Below are 19480 nucleotides of genomic sequence, written 5' to 3'. Positions count from 1 at the left end.
AAGCTTACATGCATTTTATTTAATGGCAGAGCGGCTGTGAAAGGCTTGCCTTGCCCCAGTTTTTTTCTTTATTGCCCTTCAAACTATGCTCATGAGAAAAGAAAAATCAAGTCTGCTCATCCTTTCCTGACATTAATATACTCGCATTGCAGGCATCATCATTTCAGGTTGTCTGCATACCCATTCCAATGCCTCCACATCTGTTTAACGCTCATGCGAAGGGCTAGTCAGAGCACAAAAGATGACATGGCCATCCACTGCAGCCAAGAAATCTCCAGCCATGATGATTTTTCATACCACTGGACTCTGAGCTGCGGCCGAGAGCTTCTCCACCTTAAATTCATTCACGCACAGGTTTTTGTGCGGCCCTCCTCTCTACACAAAGTCCTGCGGCGAAGGGCGAGGAGCAAAGCGACAAGGAGAGGTAACTACTTGAAGTCGTAGTTCCGAACCTGCACGTAGGCGGCCTATGGACCAGTCTTCGCTTTTCTTTGTACCAGGGCAGCAAGGAAGTTTGGCAGCATCCTAGGCAACTGAGCAGCCCGCTTCAGCTCACGCTAGTAAGGGAGGGGACTAGAAAAGATGTCCTAAACATTGCCTGCCCTCAACGAACTGGCCAGCAAGCCGTAGCTGGCAGTTTAACCCTCACCTGCGGTCGAAACTATAAACAAAAAAAGAAACTCATCTTGTCCACATATAATTTACGCACTTGCGTGGACAGAGACCCCACAGTAAGGCCCCAGAGAAGAACAGCCCTTGTAGCCAGGGAACTAGCTCGGTACAGGATCGACATTGCTGCTCTCAGCGAAACGGGTTTCGCCAATGAAGGATCGGTCTGTGAACCGATGGGTGGTTACACGTTCTTTTGGAAAGGTAAAGCAGAGAACAAAGATCAGATCCATGGGGTTGGACTGGCTATAAGTACATCCCTCTCACAACAGATGCCAGATCTTCTTACAGGAGTAAATGAATGTCTCATGAAGCTTCGTTTTCTCCCTTGCCTCTGCTCGCAACCTGACTATCATAAGTGCTTATGCCCCCACTGACCAGCAGTGATGAGGTCAAAGAGAAGTTCTACGAGGACCTTGACTGTATGGTGAAGCAAACCCCTGCCAGCGACAAGCTCATACTGCTAGGGGACTTCAATGCCAGAGTTGGCAGTGACAGCCAGTGCTGGGAACAGGTCATGGGACCTCATGGCTTTGGAAAGATGAACGGAAACGGTCTACTCCTCCTGAGTATGCGTGCAGAAAATGACCTCGTCCTCACCAACACCCTCTTCTGAATGGCCAACAAGTACAAGATCATGTTGATGCATCCCAGGTCCAAGCAATGGCATCTCATCGACTATGTCATTGTCCGCAGGCGGAACATCTGTGATGTTAAGATAACCAGAGCCATGTGGGGAGGCTGAGTGTTGGATGATCACAGATTGGTCAGGTCAATTTTCAACCTGCACGTCCCTCTGCCACAGAGCAAGACATCTAAGCTTCTCCGTGCATCATTCAACACCGAGATGTTCAAACGACCAGACGTCACTGAGAAGTGGCGGTCCCAGCTGGACAACAAGCTGACTGCTCATGGACCACTGACAGGCAACCCAATTGAAAAGTGGAACCAGTGCAAAGAGCTGATGACAAGAGTCAGCTAAGGAAGTCCTGGGACGCAGGCAGCAAGTGCACCAGGGCTGGTTTGATGTAAACAATGATGAAATGACCAAACTCCTGGAGGAGAAACACAAGGCATTCATCGAGTGGCAGAATGACATATCCTCCATCTGTTGTGTTTCGGCTGTTGTAATAAATGAAGCCTTACACCATGATAAAGGTCCAAATACTTTATTAACGACATAGCATAGGAAACTTCATGCTAGCACGTCTTTCTAATTCTAAAGGGGACAGGCAGGGAGGAATACTGTAAAATCAAGCGGGCGTAACTACAAAAGCATGACTTATAACATGAGTAACACTGATCTACATCCTCCCTCTTAAAGAATCAATAACATGACAAACCTATCAACTAAGTAAGGCAACTGGAGGAAAGTCAAACATAGTCCATGTACTTCATAACCAGTCTACAAACATGACCAGCACATGAACGATAGAGACTATCTCCATTCTTTCCCCCCGGGGAGAGGCAGGTGGCTTCACAGGCGAGGGAGACTGGATCAGCATTCCTGGAGACGAAGCAGGAGACTGTGGCGCAGACAAAGACATCAAGGGCAGAGGAGCTGTTGCAGACATGGATTGTTGTGCTAGTAGAAGCATAGGAGTGCCGCTAGATGCAGACGGAAGTGTATTTGTATGGTCTGGATAATATGGAGGAGGAACTGGTTCGTTCACAGGCAGGATATGTTGGCTGTTACGCCTGTAGGTGCCGCCATCAGGACTGATGATATATGACTGTGGCTCTGAGGCAATTCCAGAAATCACTCCAATACGGTCATGGCCTTTGTCAGTCTGTAAACGGACCACCCGCCCTTTGGTCAGTGGTGGCAGTGGCCTACTTGTTTTGTCAAACCATTGTTTTTGAATGTCACGCTTCTGTTGTAACCTGGAGTGAACCTCCTCGGGTGGAAAGAATCGCTTCAAGCACCTGCAGAGCAAGGCACAGAAGGAGCTACGAGAGATGCAAGACAGCTAGTGGGCGAGTAAAGCTGACGTTCAACATTACGCAGACATGAACAACTCTGAGCAATTTTTCAGCTTGATTTAGGCCACCCAAGCTGACCACCTCCCCCCTCCTTGCAGCTGACGGCCAAACTCAGCTCGAGGATAAAAGCAGCATCTCAGACAGATGGAGAGAACACTTCGCCAACCTCCTCAATAGACCCTCTGCCGTTGGCCCAGTCGCTTTTGACCAGACCCCACAAAAGCCAACACTTGACGACGTTGACTTCCACCCATCTGTGGAAGAGATCAAGCAAGCCATCAGTCAAACAGCACAGCCAAGGCATCGGGCATGGACGGAATCCCTATTGAACTCTACAAGGCAGCAGGTCCTGAGACACTTCCATAACATCTTGTCCAACATCTGGGAGACAGAAAGTATGCCCGATGAATTCAGGGACGCCACTGTTCAAAAACAAAGGTAGCAAAGCTGACTGTGGCAACTACCGAGGCATCTCCTTGTTGTCCATAGCTGGAAAGATACTGACCCGTGTCATCCTCAACCGCCTAATCAATAAGGTCGCGAAAGCAAGCTTGCCGGAGTCTCAGTGTGGTTTCAGACCTGTTCGCAGCGCTGCTGATATGATCTTCACGGTGAAACAGATACAGGAAAAATCCATCGAGCAGAAGATGGACCTCTACGCAGTCTTCAGCGACTTGACAAAGGCCTTTGACATGGTGACCCGGGAGGCTCTGTGGTTGATCCTTCACAAGCTCGGCTGCCCAAGAAAGTTCATCCAGATCATCCCCTCTTCCATGATGTCATGACAGGAACAGTTCTGGTCAACAAAACTTCTGCACCTTTCGACATCTCCAATGGAGTGAAGCAAGGTTGCGTTCTGGCCCCTGTACTCTTCAACCTCTTCTTCGGCTGCGTCCTGAGTTACGCACTTCAGGACCTCGACCGTGGCTTGTACCTGACGTACTATCTGGACGGATTTACCTTTGACCTTCGACGACTGAACGCCAAAGCCAAGACACACGAACGGCTCATTCTCAAAGTCCTTTTTGCAGACGACTGCGCCCTCATGGCTCATGAGGAGTCTGACCTCCAGTTAATTGTGACCAAATCTGCGGAAGCAGCACAGGCTTTTGGTCTCTTATCAGCCTCAGCAAAACGGAAGTCATCCACCAGCCGGCTCCAGACTCTGCAGCACCGCCCCCAAGTGTGCACATTGACAGCACACAGCTGAAAGCCGTTGACTCCTTCAAATACTTGGGAAGCGTAATATCATCCGATGACTCCCTGGACAAGGAAATCTCAACGAGAATCGGCAAAGCCAGTTGGACAACTGCGTACACGAGTGTTGAACCACCACAACATCAAGCTGTCAACTAAACTCAGTCTACAAAGCAGTTGTGCTTTCCAGCCTGTTCTATGGCTGTGAAACATGGGCCTTGTACAGGAACCACATCCGTCTACTTGAGAAGTTCCATATGTGCTTGTTATGGTCCATCATGGGCATTCGCTGGCAGGACAAAGTGCCCAACCCACAAGTATTGGACAGATCCAGCTTCACAAGCATCGAGACAATGATCATCAAAGCACAGCTCCGATGGACTGGGCACATATCAGGATGGATGAAACTCACATGCCGCGACAAGTCTTCTATGGCGTGCGCTCCCAGGGACAAAGGAACAGTGGGCGTCCCAGGAAGCGGTACAAAGATTACGTCAAGGACCATTTCCACTATTGTGGTCTTGTGCCCAAGCAATTGGAAACCTGGCGTTCAGCAGTGCAAACATCAGCCAGCAGCTTCGAGGAGCGCCGCCTAGAGTGACTTACTAAAGCCAGGGAGAGGAGGAAGGCTACCGTCCAGAACCCGCCAGCGACGACCTTCATCTGCCCTCAGGTGTGCGGTTCACAAATTGGACTCGTGAGCCATGTCAGAACTCACCAGAATTGAGACTGCGCAACCCGCCATCGTCGTTACTGACAGGCCACCATCACGCTCATGCTATTACAATAATCCTCTAACATTTCTTGTGATAGGTGTTATTTGTGTTTCAAGATCTCTTCATATCTTCACCATCTAGGTTTGCATGTTTCAAATAATAAAATACCTCAAACTGAAATGTACTAGCTCAAATATATCTGTGTGAACTTAATCTGTGAATTGTTCACCCATTTTGAAGTCCTGACATTTATTGAAACCCTCAATATTATTTTGTCACCCCTGTTGAACTTGCCAAGCCAAACTCCAGCACACTATATTCAATGTCATATACAACTTTAGAAGTGTTTTTAATTTCAAACCAAGAATTATTCAATTAAACCACAAACATCAGCAGCCACCCTCTTTCATTACGATCCATCACTCCCAGTCTCCACTTTATATCTGGAAGCCAGCTAGCAATTCATTCTGCTACTTCCATTCTGGGTCAACATTCCCTGATGTTGTGATCTATTAAGATATGATCCTATCAAAAACCTTTTGAAAATCCAGGTACATTACATTCAGTATACATTACCAGTGTCAATCTTTTGCTTCTTCGAAAAATTCAATAAAGTTTGTCTGTCTGTCTGTCTGTCGAAAAAGGTAAACGATATCGCTACAATTTGCGTTGGGGGACCAGGGCTCCCGTGTGACTGGGACCCAAACTGTGTCTAGTATATAAATAAAACTTTCATCTTGTTATCTGCAGGTTGTTTTTCTATTTGCGCAAAAACTGTACACGATAGTGCTGCGATTTTTGCCCCACCTTACTCACCATTGTCCTGTGCTGTAAGTGATGCAAGTTTTATTCAGATTGATGGTATATTTTAAAAGTTATTAAGGTTTTAAAACCTTAAAAAACGCACATTCGCTGTTGGGGGAGAGTTCCCATGTGCATCTTTACTGGTGTCGCAAAGGGCACCCAATGGGTCCTCAGCTGTAGGGACCTTTCCAGAATTGAGATCGTGGTGGTGGCAGCGAGAGGCCACATCAACGATCCGGGGTCTGGATGCTCAGGCTGGTGGCGGTGGCGGCCGGCTCCGGGGGCGGGCTGGGGCCTTGGCGAGGATCCAAGGCCTGGGCGCTGAGCCTGGTTCTGAGGACAGCAGCGCTGCTGCCTCCGGGCACGCAAGGAGGGAAAAGAGCGGCACCCTCGAGATCCTGGAGAGATGAGGAATGAGGGTGGGGGGAGGGGGGTGGGGAGGAGAGGGAGAGTGGGGGGAAAGGGGGGTAGTGGGGGAGGTAGTGAGTGGGGAATAGAGGAGAGGAGGGCAGGGGGGGGAGGTGAGGAGGGGTAGTGGGGGGATAGTGATAGGTGAGGAGTGGGAGATAGAGGGATAGGAGGGGGGTATGGAGGGGAGAGGAGTTATGGAGAGAGGGAGGGAGTGACTGAGGGTAGGGGAAAGGTGAGGCAGGGAGAGGTGAGAGAGGGATTGGGGAGGGGAAGAGGAGAAGGGAAAGAAGAGGGAGGGTGAAGAGGAGAAGAGTGCTGGGGGATGAGGGGAAATGAGCCGTGCCTGTGCTGTTGGGAGCTATGGGTGAGTGGTGGAATGTTGCATTGGGGGAACGGGTGAATGGTGGAATATTGCGTTGGGGAACAGACCCAACGGGTCTGCACTTAGTCTAGTATAAGCTATGAACAACCTGCAATTCCCTGGCCATGTTCTACCCACCTCTCTAAAGTATAATGACAATCTAAAAAATTAAGTATATAACCTAGCGCACTACTTTGATATGCTGCTCCATTAACAAGCCTTTGCCAATATTTATTACTAATTACACAGACAGATAATTATTTTGATAGTTCAGTGCTACGTGTTGAACTCAATACTTAATTGGATGTAAAATACCATGACTGCAATACATAAGATTTGCAAATGTTTTTTCTTTCATTTCACTGTAATTGTGGCAGTGCACCTCTGAAGCAGCCAGGAATCTCTCTCGTTACTCCCTGCAGAAAACACAGTGAGTGACTCTGCTACAGCTTAACCAGAAAAGTCTGATAAATGGGGACAGAGACAATAGCTCCAATGTGAATACAGCAGAACAGTGACATGCCAAATGCAAGTTCTTCCCCAGCAAAGATGAAGGACCAATAAAATAGTTCAAAGTCACGATGATGTGAATCTTGGAGAGAAATGTGCAGGTGGTAGTTTTCCCCATGCACACTTTAGCCTTGCACAACAATGTTGGAGGAAATGAATGTTAAGGTAGGGGTTAATGGGAGTGGTCAGGCAAATAGGCTGATTTGTCCACGATGTTTCTTAAGTGTTGATGATCCTGCATTGATCCAGGTAAGTGCAATACATTCAATTGAGTTCCTGACATATTTTGTGGATGGTAGAAAGGTTTCAGGTTATCAGCACATCAGTCTTTTGCCACAGAATACCCAGTCTCTGACCTGCTATTGCAGCCATTTTATTTGTGTAGCTGTTTCAGTTTCTGCTTAATAATACCCTCATGGTTTTGGATGGTGAATGGCAGTTCACAGGATGGCAGTTTTAAAGAAGTCAGAAATTATGCCCATTTAACTATGCATTGAGCACTATATGTTATTTATTTGACCAAGGAAATGGACAAGCGGTGAGAACAAAAGTAGACTCAATTAAAAAGGTTTTAAGAACTTGGATAAGCAATTAAATATTGATGCCCCTTACAAATCCCCAAGATCATCGCAGTCTGTTATCTTCAGTGGACATTACATGGGTAAGCAAAAAGTAAATTTAAAAGTAAATCTAAAAACAGTAAGAACTGGAAACGCCAGCTGTGGAGTGTTCTAATAAATAACTGATCTGAAGTATTAAATCCTCAAGTGCTGCCAGATCTGCCAGTATTTCCTTCTTTCAATTTTTATTTGACATTGAATGGATACTGGAAATGGGAAAGGTCCCTAGATCACCAGGGGACCTATGCGAGGATCCTGTTTGTTGATTTAGCTCTGCATTCAACACCATTGTGCCAGAGCTACTACACTCCAAACTTTCCGAGTTGATTGTGCCTGAACCCCTCTGTCGGTGGATCACTAGCTTCCTGACAGACAGGAAGCAGCATGTGAGACTGGGAAAGCACATCTCGGACCCGCAAACACTCAGCATAGGAGCACCACAAGGCTGCGTACTCTCTCCTCTCCTCTACACTCTACACCAACGAATGCACCTCCACAGACACCTCTATCAAGCTTCTCAAGTTTGCGGACGACACAACTCTGATTGGACTGATCCAGGATGGGGAGGAATCTGCCTACAGACAGGAAGTGTCACAGCTGGCGTCCTGGTGCCGTAGCAACAACCTAGAGCTCAATGCTCTTAAGACTGTGGAATTGATTGTAGACTTTAAGAGAGCTCCCCCTCCCCTCACCCCACTCACCATCAACAACACCACAGTCACATCTGTGGAGTATTTTAAGTTCCTGGGAACCATCATCTCCATGGACCTTAAGTGGGGGGCGACCATCGACTCCACAGTCAAAAAAGCCCAACAGAGGATGTACTTCCTATGGCAGCTGAGGAAACACAATCTGCCACAGGTAATGATGGTCCAATTCTACACGGCCATCGTAGAGTCTGTTCTCACCTTCTCCATCATGGTCTGGTTTGGCTCAGCCACCAAGCACGACACCTGGAGGCTGCAGCGAATCGTCTGATCAGCAGAGAAGGTTATTGGCTGCAACCTTCCCTCCATTGATGAACTGTACACTGCAAGGGCCAAGAAGCGAGCGGACAAGATCATCTCTGACCCCTCTCACCCTGCCCACAAACTCTTTGAATCACTTCCCTCTGGAAGGTGACTCCGGACTGTCAAAGCTGCCACAGCCAGACATAAAAACAGTTTTATCCACGAGTAGTTGCTCTACTCAACAGCCAAATCTGTAGCCTCTCTTTGATCTGGTATTTTGTTGGTTCACATGCTTGATCAATGGTGTTTTATCATTAATGTTTTATTATTATTAATGTTTAGTGTTTTCTGAGTCATTCGTAACTGTCACTGTATGTCATGTTGTTACTTGTGGGCGGAGCAACAAGGCAAATTCCTTGTATATGAATACTTGGCCAATAAACTAACTTACTTACTTACTTAAGCGATTTGACCAGGACAGTGAAGTGGAAACTGTTATCATCACCTACTTATTTCTCCGAGCAAAGCTTTGCAACAGCCCAGCAGTTCTAAGAATTTGCTCCCATTTTTCATAATTCAGTCACTGTGTGATATTACACCACAGCTCCTTGTGCTGGCAATCACACCATCAACACCTGCTTCTGCCCTTAGAACAGACAACACCATTCAGCTACCATCTGGCTCCACGTAGATTGTATTTAACTGTTCTGCAAATTGATTTCACATCGGAAGCATTTCCGCCTACTCCACCCCCTTGCTGACAACCTGCGGCTTCTTCTCAGCATCACAAGGAGCTAGATTAGAAATGTTCATAAATATTTCAAACACCGCATACCAATTTATCTACATTCTTCCTACAGGATGATGAAGAGGAGCTGGAAAAAAAACTGCTACAATCGTCCAATCCTCATACTGATACTGATGCAGCCAGGAAATTACTGGCACAGGCAGGATGCTGAGTTTTAGAAATGACAAGTCTGATGGTCAAGTATGACAGAGCATTTTGCTATTTCTATGACCTTTCTTCTTTCTCAATCCCACGAAGATTGTTTGAATGTGTTGTGGCTATTTTGGGGGGAGGGGGGTTGTTTCTGTTGTGCCCCCTGCTATCCCAGGGACAGGGAGACAGGACGTTCACCGAGGGCGGCCCACAGAGGTGACAGCGGAACCTCCTGTCAGTCCTCGACGAAAGGGGAACTAAATCCCCATTCATAAAAGAGAAGGTGAGGGTACATTGGACGGGAGAGGGGTTGGGAGGAGGGGGGGGTGGACAGCGGAACCTCGGATCGGTCCTTAAGAAAGGGGAACTAAAAATGAAGTGGAGGGTATATGCGCGGGAGGGTATTCGCCTACCTGGAAGAAAATACATTTTTTCCAGGATTCGTAGTACCAAAGTACGTTTGTCTCTGCTGCACACGTAGAGTTAAAATGTCAACTTAGGTTTTGAAGCCCCGTTTTGAGTGCGGGATTTCGTATGCTGCGGTCACATTACAATTGTAAGTAATTAATTCAAACATTACTTTTACAGACATTTATTTGCAAGAAAAAAACTACACTGATCAACTCGCGACCGATGAACTGCCGGGATAGGCGCAAACTCGCGACCCTGCGGATATGAGCCGGGCACTCTACCACTGAGCCAGCCATTAAAATCTACGCTAAAAAATTTCCATTCCGAAGACCGACAAATTCCAAATTACGAAAAGTGTCTGGTCCCAAGGCTGTCGGATAAAAGGTTGTGCACCTGTACTTGAATCCTGGATAACCAAGTACAAAGCTCAGCTTGAGAAAAAAAAACCCTGAACAAGAGTACAAAATTCAAAACAAAATATTGCATTTTGGATTTTAAAGATCATAGTTGTTGCAGTTAAAAGGCGTTCATTGATTTGACCAATTTGAGAGCAAGTTACCATAGATCCCCCCCCCCCCCCCCCCCCCCCCCCCCCCCCCCCTGTTTTTTCTTAGCCTCAGCTTGCTCGAATCCCTACCTTACCATGCTGCATGCGGGATTCTTGAAGACTGCAACCATCTTGGACAACACCATTGAAGATTTAGCTACAGTGGGAGCACATTAATGCTGTGAAATTTATTTTAAAAACTTCTTTTGAACATGGGAAGTTTGTGACTGACCTCAAAATCTGGGTTGACAACTTTTAGGCGCATTGATAAAGAGCACTTCACTGTTATAAACACATATTCTCTATGTTCTGTATTTTTTCTTATCTTACCTTCCAATAGTTTCACCAACAATGCTTGGAGCGAACCTGGCCACATAGGAAATTGTTTCTTTTGGCTTAACTACCAAACAGGTGTCTCCTGTAATTCCATCTCCATTCAGCATAACATCCAGTGTCAGGGGTTCATCAATGGGATTAGTTATCACGATCTTCACATCTATGGATTCCTAGACATGGGAAAAACAAATTGCATGAAAAAATGCTGAATCCAGATGTCTTGCGGGTTATTTTATTTTTTAACATTTCACACACCTGGAAAAATAATGTATAATCTAGCAACTAATTTCTATAAATTGAAAGGGTAAATATTGTAGACCAAAATGAGGATTGCAGGCTGACTTAAATAAAATCTTAATAGCCCTGGTATATCTAATGTTATCTATATTACTAAAATTAAGATCTTGACCGCTTATGACTCATTGCGATGTAATTTCCGAGAGAACGCGCCACTTACGGGCAGGGCCGGCCCTAGGCCGATTGGACCGATTTTTCCAAATTCGGCCCCGCGCCCAAGGGGGGGGGGGGGGGGCCCGCGTTAATTTTCCGCGCCGAAGGGGGAGGGGGGGGGGGGGGGGGGTGGGGGGGGGGGGGGGGGGGGGGGGGGGGGGGGGGGGGGGGGGAGGGGGAGATAGAGATAGAGTTAAAAGACCTGAAGCAGAAATGAAAGACAACTGGGTAGATAATTGCTGGAGGGAGACAATCTGTGGATAAACAGATCTGGGGGTTGTGTTAACTCGTTCAGTGCCGGTACAACAGCAGACCAGGCTGGAGGTTTGAGTCTGTGTTAACATTGGTGTCGGGGTTAATGTCTGGGCCGAGGTATGGGTGTGACTTAACTCTGTCTGTCTGTGCGTGTCTGTCTGTATGTGTGTGGGTCTGTGACTATGTGTCTGTGTATGTCTCTGTGTGTGTGTGTGTGTGTGTCTGTGTCTCTATCTGCGTGTGTGTCTCTGTCTGTGTGTGTGAGGGAGCCGTGGAGAGACGGGGGGATTTTCAGATGCAAACCACACGTTTTCAGTTAAGAGTTGGACACGATTATTGTCAATACGAGCAGCTCACGGAGCAGTCAGAATGAGAAACACTACTCGGCTCTCACACACACACACTCATGGAGTGAACTGTAGATATAAACGTGGCTGGGGGTAGAGGAGTGGGGGAGGGGAGGGAGAGAGAATTTGAGAGAGAGAGAGAGAGAGAGGAAGGGGGGGGTGAGAGAGAGAGTTCTCCCTTCTGCCTCGCCACTGTTGGCTGCCCTTTGTGAGATGATTGGAGACCAAAACCAGTTACCCTTTAGATCTCCCTCTCCCTATCTCTCACTACCTCCCTCTTTAGAGAGGGGGGGATGATGAGGGAAGGAAGGGGAGAGAGGGCGGAGGGGAGAGAGGAGTGTGCCTTGCTTGGTGGAGAAGAGGGATGTGGGAACGCTGTACGCAGGTGGTGACTCACTCTCACACTGGGATCCCCCCCGTCATTGCACAGTCTGACTCCCTGCCCCCCCCCCCCCCATGGAGCGAAGGAAATATGCAACGTAGCCCGAAATAGCCCGAAACGTTGGCTATTTCCTTCACTCCATAGATGCTGCCTCAAGCCCTGTCCCACTGTGCAAGTTCACCCAAGAGCTCTCCCGAGTTTAAAATCTCTGTGTAGCATCTCTGTCCCTATCTTCAAATTCCCACTTTGAAATAAAATACAATTTTCGACTTAAAAATTTCGCAGCAGGTTCGCGATTAGTCGATTCCCACGCATTTTCAATCGTCGTTCGATTCAGTGTAATTTTCACACCTGGTTGATGTAGTTTTAAAAAAAATTTACAGTACATTACAATAAATAGTTTCAAGCATACCCGGTACTAAACGCACAAACATTAAGGTGGTTACTGATGTTACAAACTGTTATAAATGAATATAATTTCAAAGTGAAATAGGAGATTTCCGTGGAAAGAATATTTAACCAGAATATGGTGAGGTCGCTGCAAAATGCTCACTTAAAACAATACGCCGTCAACTCAGGATTGTTTCTTAGCCCTCTGACAGGTGTTTCAATCTCACCTCGTAGCTCGCTGTTAATCGATTCATAGCTATTAATTTTCATTCCTGGTCCGTATCGAACTTCTCCAAATGCAAACGCTACAAGTTACGCTTCTTGTGTGGTGGTAAGGGGGGGGGATGCTAGGTACACCATATATTTGCATTTATATAGCGATCCTGCTGCGAAATTTTTAAGTCGTAAGTTGTATTTTATTTCAAAGTGGGAATTGGAAGATAGGGACAGAGATGTTACACAGATATTTTGATAGGAAGGAAACATTACAGCAGCTGAGTAAAAGATCGGTCAAATGAAGATCGGGAGAGGGGGATTGGGGGTGGGGGAAAAGTGTCTATAGCTTGGGACTTGCCTAAATGAGTACTGAGATGGATTATCATTATCATTCCACACCAAATTTCTTATACAATAATACCTTTTATGCAATGATCACAATAGCTTGTTGGATATGGATCAGAGAGATACAGAGACTCAGAGAGTGGTATCTTTACTCAGAGAGTGGTAGCTGTGTGGAATGAGCCTCCAGTGAAGGTAGTGGAGGCAGGTTCGTTTTTATCATTTAAAAATAAATTGGATAGTTATATGGATGGGAAGGGAATGGAATGGAGGGTTATGGTCTGAACGCAGGTATATGGGACTAGGGGAGATTATGTGTTCGGCACGGACTAGAAGGGTCGAGATGGCCTGTTTCCGTGCTGTAATTGTTATATGGTTATATATATTATATGGACTCTGTATGGTATATGCTCGTACATTAGTAAAACAAACGTTCTTCTTTAAGTTCTGTTGTTTCTAGGATGGGGTGACTGGTAACAAATAACCCACATTCTGTTATTTGGCATAATGTGGCTGAAACAATGCCATATTTTGTGATATTATTGCATAGAAAGATACCGGAGTTTGGGCAAGATTATTTGAAAATTCTTCTGATAGATATTGTGAAATAGACCTCAAAATATAGGATTACAAAGCTACATTCAAAGGTAATGAATATACAGAGTATTCTTATTTAAATCATTAACATACAATAGTGATATAGGACCGGGTCCTATTATGCAAACTAACGAACTACTACGATATGACATCATTTAAAAAGTATCAAATTTTTACATCCCGGTATATTTTACTTGTGGACATTTTTCAACATGTTGAAAGATATTAAGTTACCATGTTTGTATTGAGCCCATGTTTTTACAGATTTACCAACCTAACCTGGAGTATTGTGTGCAGTTTTGGGTCCCCTAATTTGAGGAAGGACAATCTTCATATCCTTTGTGAGGAAAGAACTGCAGATGCTGGTTTAAATTGAAGATAGACCGCACCTGGAACATGCAGTTTTTGGTCCCTCAGCGGGACATTCTTGCATCACCGGAGAGAAGGAATCCGGGATGGGTGACTGTTTTGAAAGGGAGCAGCTGGGCTTGTACACCCTGGAGTCTAGAACAGAGAGGGGATCTCATTGAAACATATAAGATTGTTAAGGGCTTGGACCCTAGAGGCGAAACACCCATGTTCCTTCCAGAACCTCCAGTTTAAGATAAGGAGTAAGCCATTTAGGACGGAGACGAGGACACTTTTTACTCAGAGAGTGATAAGTCTGTGTGCCTATCGGTGGAGGCATCTGGAAGCTTTCAAGAGAGAGCTAGATAGGGCTTAAAAATGCGGATCAGGGGATATGGGAAGAAAGCAGGGGTACTGATTGGGGATGATCAAATAAGATCAAGTGAATTTATTTTTATGCGTTAGTGAAGGTTTCAAATTAAACTTCTTTGGAGGCCGATAACAATGCAACATGAATTTTAAAATTCAAAATTCTGTCATTGTTAGAAAATGTACCTGGGGAACGAAATGTAGGTTATTTCAACATCAAGAAATGTTGAGATTCAGCATTCATCTCCACTATAAATACTCAGTCTCTGCAAGTTATGGTGAAATTATAAGAATAACACTACAGTGAAATTTGAAATGAATATGGTTGTGGTTTTACCATACAGCAACACTAAGTGAAAAGAACACATTTGGTTTGACATGAAAAAGGCACTTGTGTGGGGGTGTTGTGTGTCTCTCCAAGAAATTGAGTCACCAAATCCCCCATGTTTTTTGAGTGAAAAGCGCAAAGGGTTGTTTTCTAAACATGACAACCCTGGACCTATTGATTTTAGATACGCTACCATTTATGACTGTGATTTTTGGTCTTACTCAGAATCCCCTTCTGCTCATATGTGGCAGAGGATTCTTCCGCATGAAAAATACAATTATTAATGTTTAAAATAATGTGGAGAATCTCTCTCCTGTCAATCACTTTTCTGATGGGAGGGGGAGGGCTGAGAAAGATAGTGTGGGGTGCAAGCACAGCATAAATGGAGAGGTCATGACTGTCTGAGTTGTAAATCAACTGAACACACTGAATATCTAATGAACTGTGAGTGTGGTGTTTTATGGTGGTTTCACCCTGCTTGAAATGGTATGAAACTGCATTTGAATGTGGTGGCCTTGCACCCTAACTGAAATGGTGTATAACTCATTTATGTGGGTCGTTGGACCCTGCAGGAAAATGAAACTGCATTTGAATTTGGTGGCCAGGGCACAGTTCCTGGATGATGGTATGAAACTGCATCATATGGTGCCCGCACCTGGCTTGAAGTGGGAAACTGCGACTTGAATTTGGCACCTGCTTTCTATGTTTCTATGACTTCATTATCATCACAGCATTAAACTGGCATATTCAAAGTACTCACTGTGTTCTATTTTAAGACTATGAAAATCTGAGATCTGTTCTACAAAAATATTAATAACTTATTACTTAAGTCAATACATGACCTACAAAATATGTTTAGTTCAGTTTAGAGTTTAGAGATACAGCGCGGAAACAGGTTCTTCAGTACACAGAGTCTTCACCAACCGGCGATCCCTGTACACCAGCACTGTCCTACACACTAGGGACAATTTACAATTTTATCAAAGCCAATTAACCTACAATCTGTACGTCTTTGGAATGTGGGAGGAAAGTGGAGGACCCGGAGACAACCCACGCAGTCACGGGGTGAACCATTGCGTCACTGCCACATTGTATATGAAAAAAGACAAATTCCAGATTTTGAACAAAAAGTAGAGAGAGCGGATGCGTTGAAATGCTCTTCCATTTCTTAGTCACTTTTAGAATGAATGTTTCTACCCTCTTCTGACAGGCTCCCATCCTGCTTTAACCATGTTTCCGCTCCTCCCAGTCTTCTGTCTATATCCTATCCTGCATTGACTCCAGCATACCTTTATAGTTTGCTGAATTGGATGGACACCCTTCTATCAGCACCTCAAATTTTAAAATTCTTATCTAAAGTTTATTTTCCCCTCATTTGTAACATAAATTTCTTGCACTGTAAAAGTTGAATGACCCCGTGACATTTTCCTCTTTCGTATCTATCCTTTCTTTCAGGCACGTGCCGTGAGTAATTACTCAGGATAGGCAGCCGGTTGGCTTTTAAAAAAAAAAAAAAAAAAAAAACCATGCATGCGCAGATTGTTCTCCACTCCATAAGCTGTCAGTCGACTTAAAAAAAATCTTTCTTGGCTTGCAATGTGGCCTTCGGCCTCCAAGACGCAGGTAAATTGTCAGGCCTTATTTTAGGGTATAAAATTGCGTCTTCATTGCCGGGAAATACGGTAGCTCAAAGAAATGTACTTACCACATTAATTGTACACAAATTCCATTCTTCTCTCTTTTTTTCTTCAGATATTCTTAAAATAATGACTAATCCATGTTTGGAAAAACCCGCTAAGAAACTTGCACTACACATGTGCAGTACGATGCTGCGCATGCGCGCAGTCCACGGTGCAAAGGCAGAATTTCACCAGCCTTTATAGACCGTTGTCATTGAAGCACTGAAGCAGCATTGACGGTACGTGAGTTGCACATACTTTCGCGTGTTACATATACTGTGGATGAAAGGCACGGGAGAATTATGCCTACCCAAGAGATCAATCTCTTAGGTAGGCATAATTCTCCCGTTCTTTTACTATTTATATTTAATAATTACCATTTTATAATTTTAGTCAGGGTAGGCACTGCCTACCTTGCCTCTCCTGATGACACGTGCCTGCTTTCTTTGCTCTTCTGCATTATTGGTGGTGGTTCCACAATTCCCTCCCCATAGTTTTGTTTCTTTCCATCTTCATATTCAGGTCCATATTTTAATACTCACTGTTAAATCTCTTTCATTTCCCATTGATTCATTGTTCCTGCTATTGTTTAGGTTTCGTCTTTCATTCAGATATTACTCGATATCAAAATATCCTTTGAACAAACATGCCATTGCTGAAACTTATTTCTACTCTTTTTGGCTGTTGACTAACATGCTCAGAATTGCAATTATATTCTGGTTCTATTTCATGTGTCATCTATTGGAAACTTGCTGCACAAAATTCATCTATTATAAAGGGGAGATATAACTAAAATGAAAAATATTTGACTAGATATACTGCTGTGAGCAAAGAAACCTCCTGCAGTGAAAACCCATTGATCTAAATGCATTACATTCCACAGAGTTTAACTGAAGGAAATGGATTTAATGCTTCCACTTGGAAACTAAAATAATGATTTCAAGATTGTGGATATTATTCCAAAACTATTTTTTGCCATGAAGTACATGGATCTGGAAAAAGCTTGTGCAGTATGGAAATTATTTAAAAAAATATTAACATATTTGTGACAAAGTGGGATAAAATTGCATGCTGCTAAATATATTTTCTTAGAATCATACTAAAATGTATTATTTACAGAATAACTTTATCATTTCAGGTAAAGTAGCCATTGCTTACATAAATAAAACACTTTTAAAGAGATAATAGTTCACAAAAGTGTTAAAAAATTCCACTATCAGCATCTGCATTTCTAATTTCAATCTTAAATGTTACTAAGCTTAATTGTCTTTCTATCACTGAATCACTTCCAGATAATAGCTATCAAAAGTTAAACAGACTCTAGAAATGTGCATATTTACAAGATTGTTAAACTTACATTTCACCATCAGTTGTCAACTGGAAAGATCCATTTAGGTGGATGGTTTGAGTAGAATAGATATGATGAAGCTTCATGAGAACAAATACCTATTTTACAAATAAATGCTTTGCTGACAGTAGAATACTTTTGAAAAACCACTGAAATGTCTGAATAGTTTACAACAAAGAAAAAACTCACCATAGAATGGCTACAGCACGAGAGGACACCATCCAGCTCACTGGATAGCACTGCCTTTCCACCTGAACAAAAGTCCCATTCCCTGGTCTTTCTCAATAGACTTGCAAATCTTTTTTGCTTTATCTACTTCTCCCCATAAGGCCGCAATGAAATCTTTCTCCATCATTTTTGCAAAAAGTGCATTCCTCATTCCAATCACATGATGCATTGAAAAAATGTCCTCATATCTTCCTTAATTCTCATCCCCTTTATATCTGTGACTTTTCGTCCTCAACAATTCCTTCAAAGGAAATAGCCTCTCGCAATCTATTCTGACTAAAACACTCATTATTTTACATAATTTCATCAAATCTTCCTTCAACCTCCCCTCCAGAGAAAATGTAGATGCATGCCATGCATATACACAGTTGTGTGTGTGGCCTTAACAAAGTTAACCATTATTCAGGGGACATCAATAACAAAGCCCTGCTGATATTATCATGTGCCTACCACTGCTTCCTTAACATAAAAAAAAAAAAATACATTCCCTATGTTTCTTCATGTTCCATATTGTCAACTTACGTTTAAAGCAATTTTATCAAAAAACTCGAGTGAGCTCATGATTTAAAAAAATATATATAAATGTGTATTAATACGTGGGAAGAAACTGCAGATGCTGGTTTACACCGGTTTATACTTAAATGTATAGATATTGCTAACTTCAACAATGTCAGTTTGATGCATTAAGATAGTAAAACATCTTATCAATAAAAAAGTTTGGGATAAGATTCAGGCCGTTACCGAAAGTCAAGACTATACTACAGGTGGACTTGACAGAAATGTTAATCGATTATTCCAGTTTAGTATTTACTCGAGAGATTGAACACGTGGACATAACATGAGATGGGTAATATGTGCACTTTAATGATCAAAGAGGACTCATTAAAATAATCAATCAAATTCAATGAGGATAATATGTAGTCTGGATGGATTCATGTAATTTTGAAAATCTTGGGAAAATATTGCAGTGCAATTATTGTGCTTATTTAATAATTCTTTAGGATAAAAATTGTGATGCCAGGCAGGTGGCTAACATTGTGTCTATATTGACGAAGGGGGTTAGAACATATCCAGGCCACTGTAGATCAGTTAACTTGACATCAGTGGTAGGAATGGTAATGGAAACCTTATTTCTAAGAAAAAGGGTCTGAAGTTCAAATGATCATAAGTAGATAGCACAGATATCATCTTGCTTGACCAGCCTAATTGAATTTTCTGAAGGGATAACAAAAGAAAATAGATTATCGTAATTCTGAAAATGTAATATATAGATTTTCAAAAGGCCTTGAATAAGATATCCCATTACAAATTATGAATGCAGATTCAGGAACAGGTACCAAATTGAATTGCTTGCTGGCTTCAAAACATAAAGCACACAGTGGCAATAAAGAGTAGCAATTCATAAGTGGAAGGTGGTGACTCATAGTATTCAACAAGAATCAGTATTGGGACCACTGTGGTTTCTACAATTAATATTGCAGATTTAGACTTTGGAATCAAGACCACATTCACAATTTGTGGTTGATGCAAACTGTAGGGGGTGTGGAGGGGGATGGGGGTAATCAAGTCAAGGAGGATTGCAACGAATAAGATATCTAACATCTGTAGAATAAGCAACTAATTGGCAGATGAAGTTCAACACGGATATATGGTCAGGTGGAAAGTGCAAGATGGGGAAGGGAACAAATGCATCTCAATATACTGAAACAGTACTGCAAGTTAACAAGGCAATAATTGAAGTAAAGA

At 43.6% G+C, this 19480-nt stretch overlaps 1 protein-coding gene across 1 annotated transcript in view; it reads right to left on the bottom strand.

Annotated features, from left to right (window-relative positions):
• LOC129703105 (cilia- and flagella-associated protein 47-like) overlaps positions 1 to 19480 on the bottom strand; it is a 422488-nt gene that overhangs the window by 115283 nt on the left and 287725 nt on the right. Inside the window, exon 52 of the mRNA XM_055645303.1 lies at positions 10450 to 10625. Within this exon, the coding sequence (XP_055501278.1) occupies positions 10450 to 10625 (176 nt within the window). The remainder of the gene's footprint in view (positions 1 to 10449; positions 10626 to 19480) is intronic.

This window comes from Leucoraja erinacea, chromosome 13 (genome assembly GCF_028641065.1).
Source record: "Leucoraja erinacea ecotype New England chromosome 13, Leri_hhj_1, whole genome shotgun sequence".
Taxonomy (NCBI): Eukaryota; Metazoa; Chordata; class Chondrichthyes; order Rajiformes; family Rajidae; genus Leucoraja; species Leucoraja erinaceus.
This window is presented reverse-complemented; position numbering and strand designations above follow the sequence as displayed.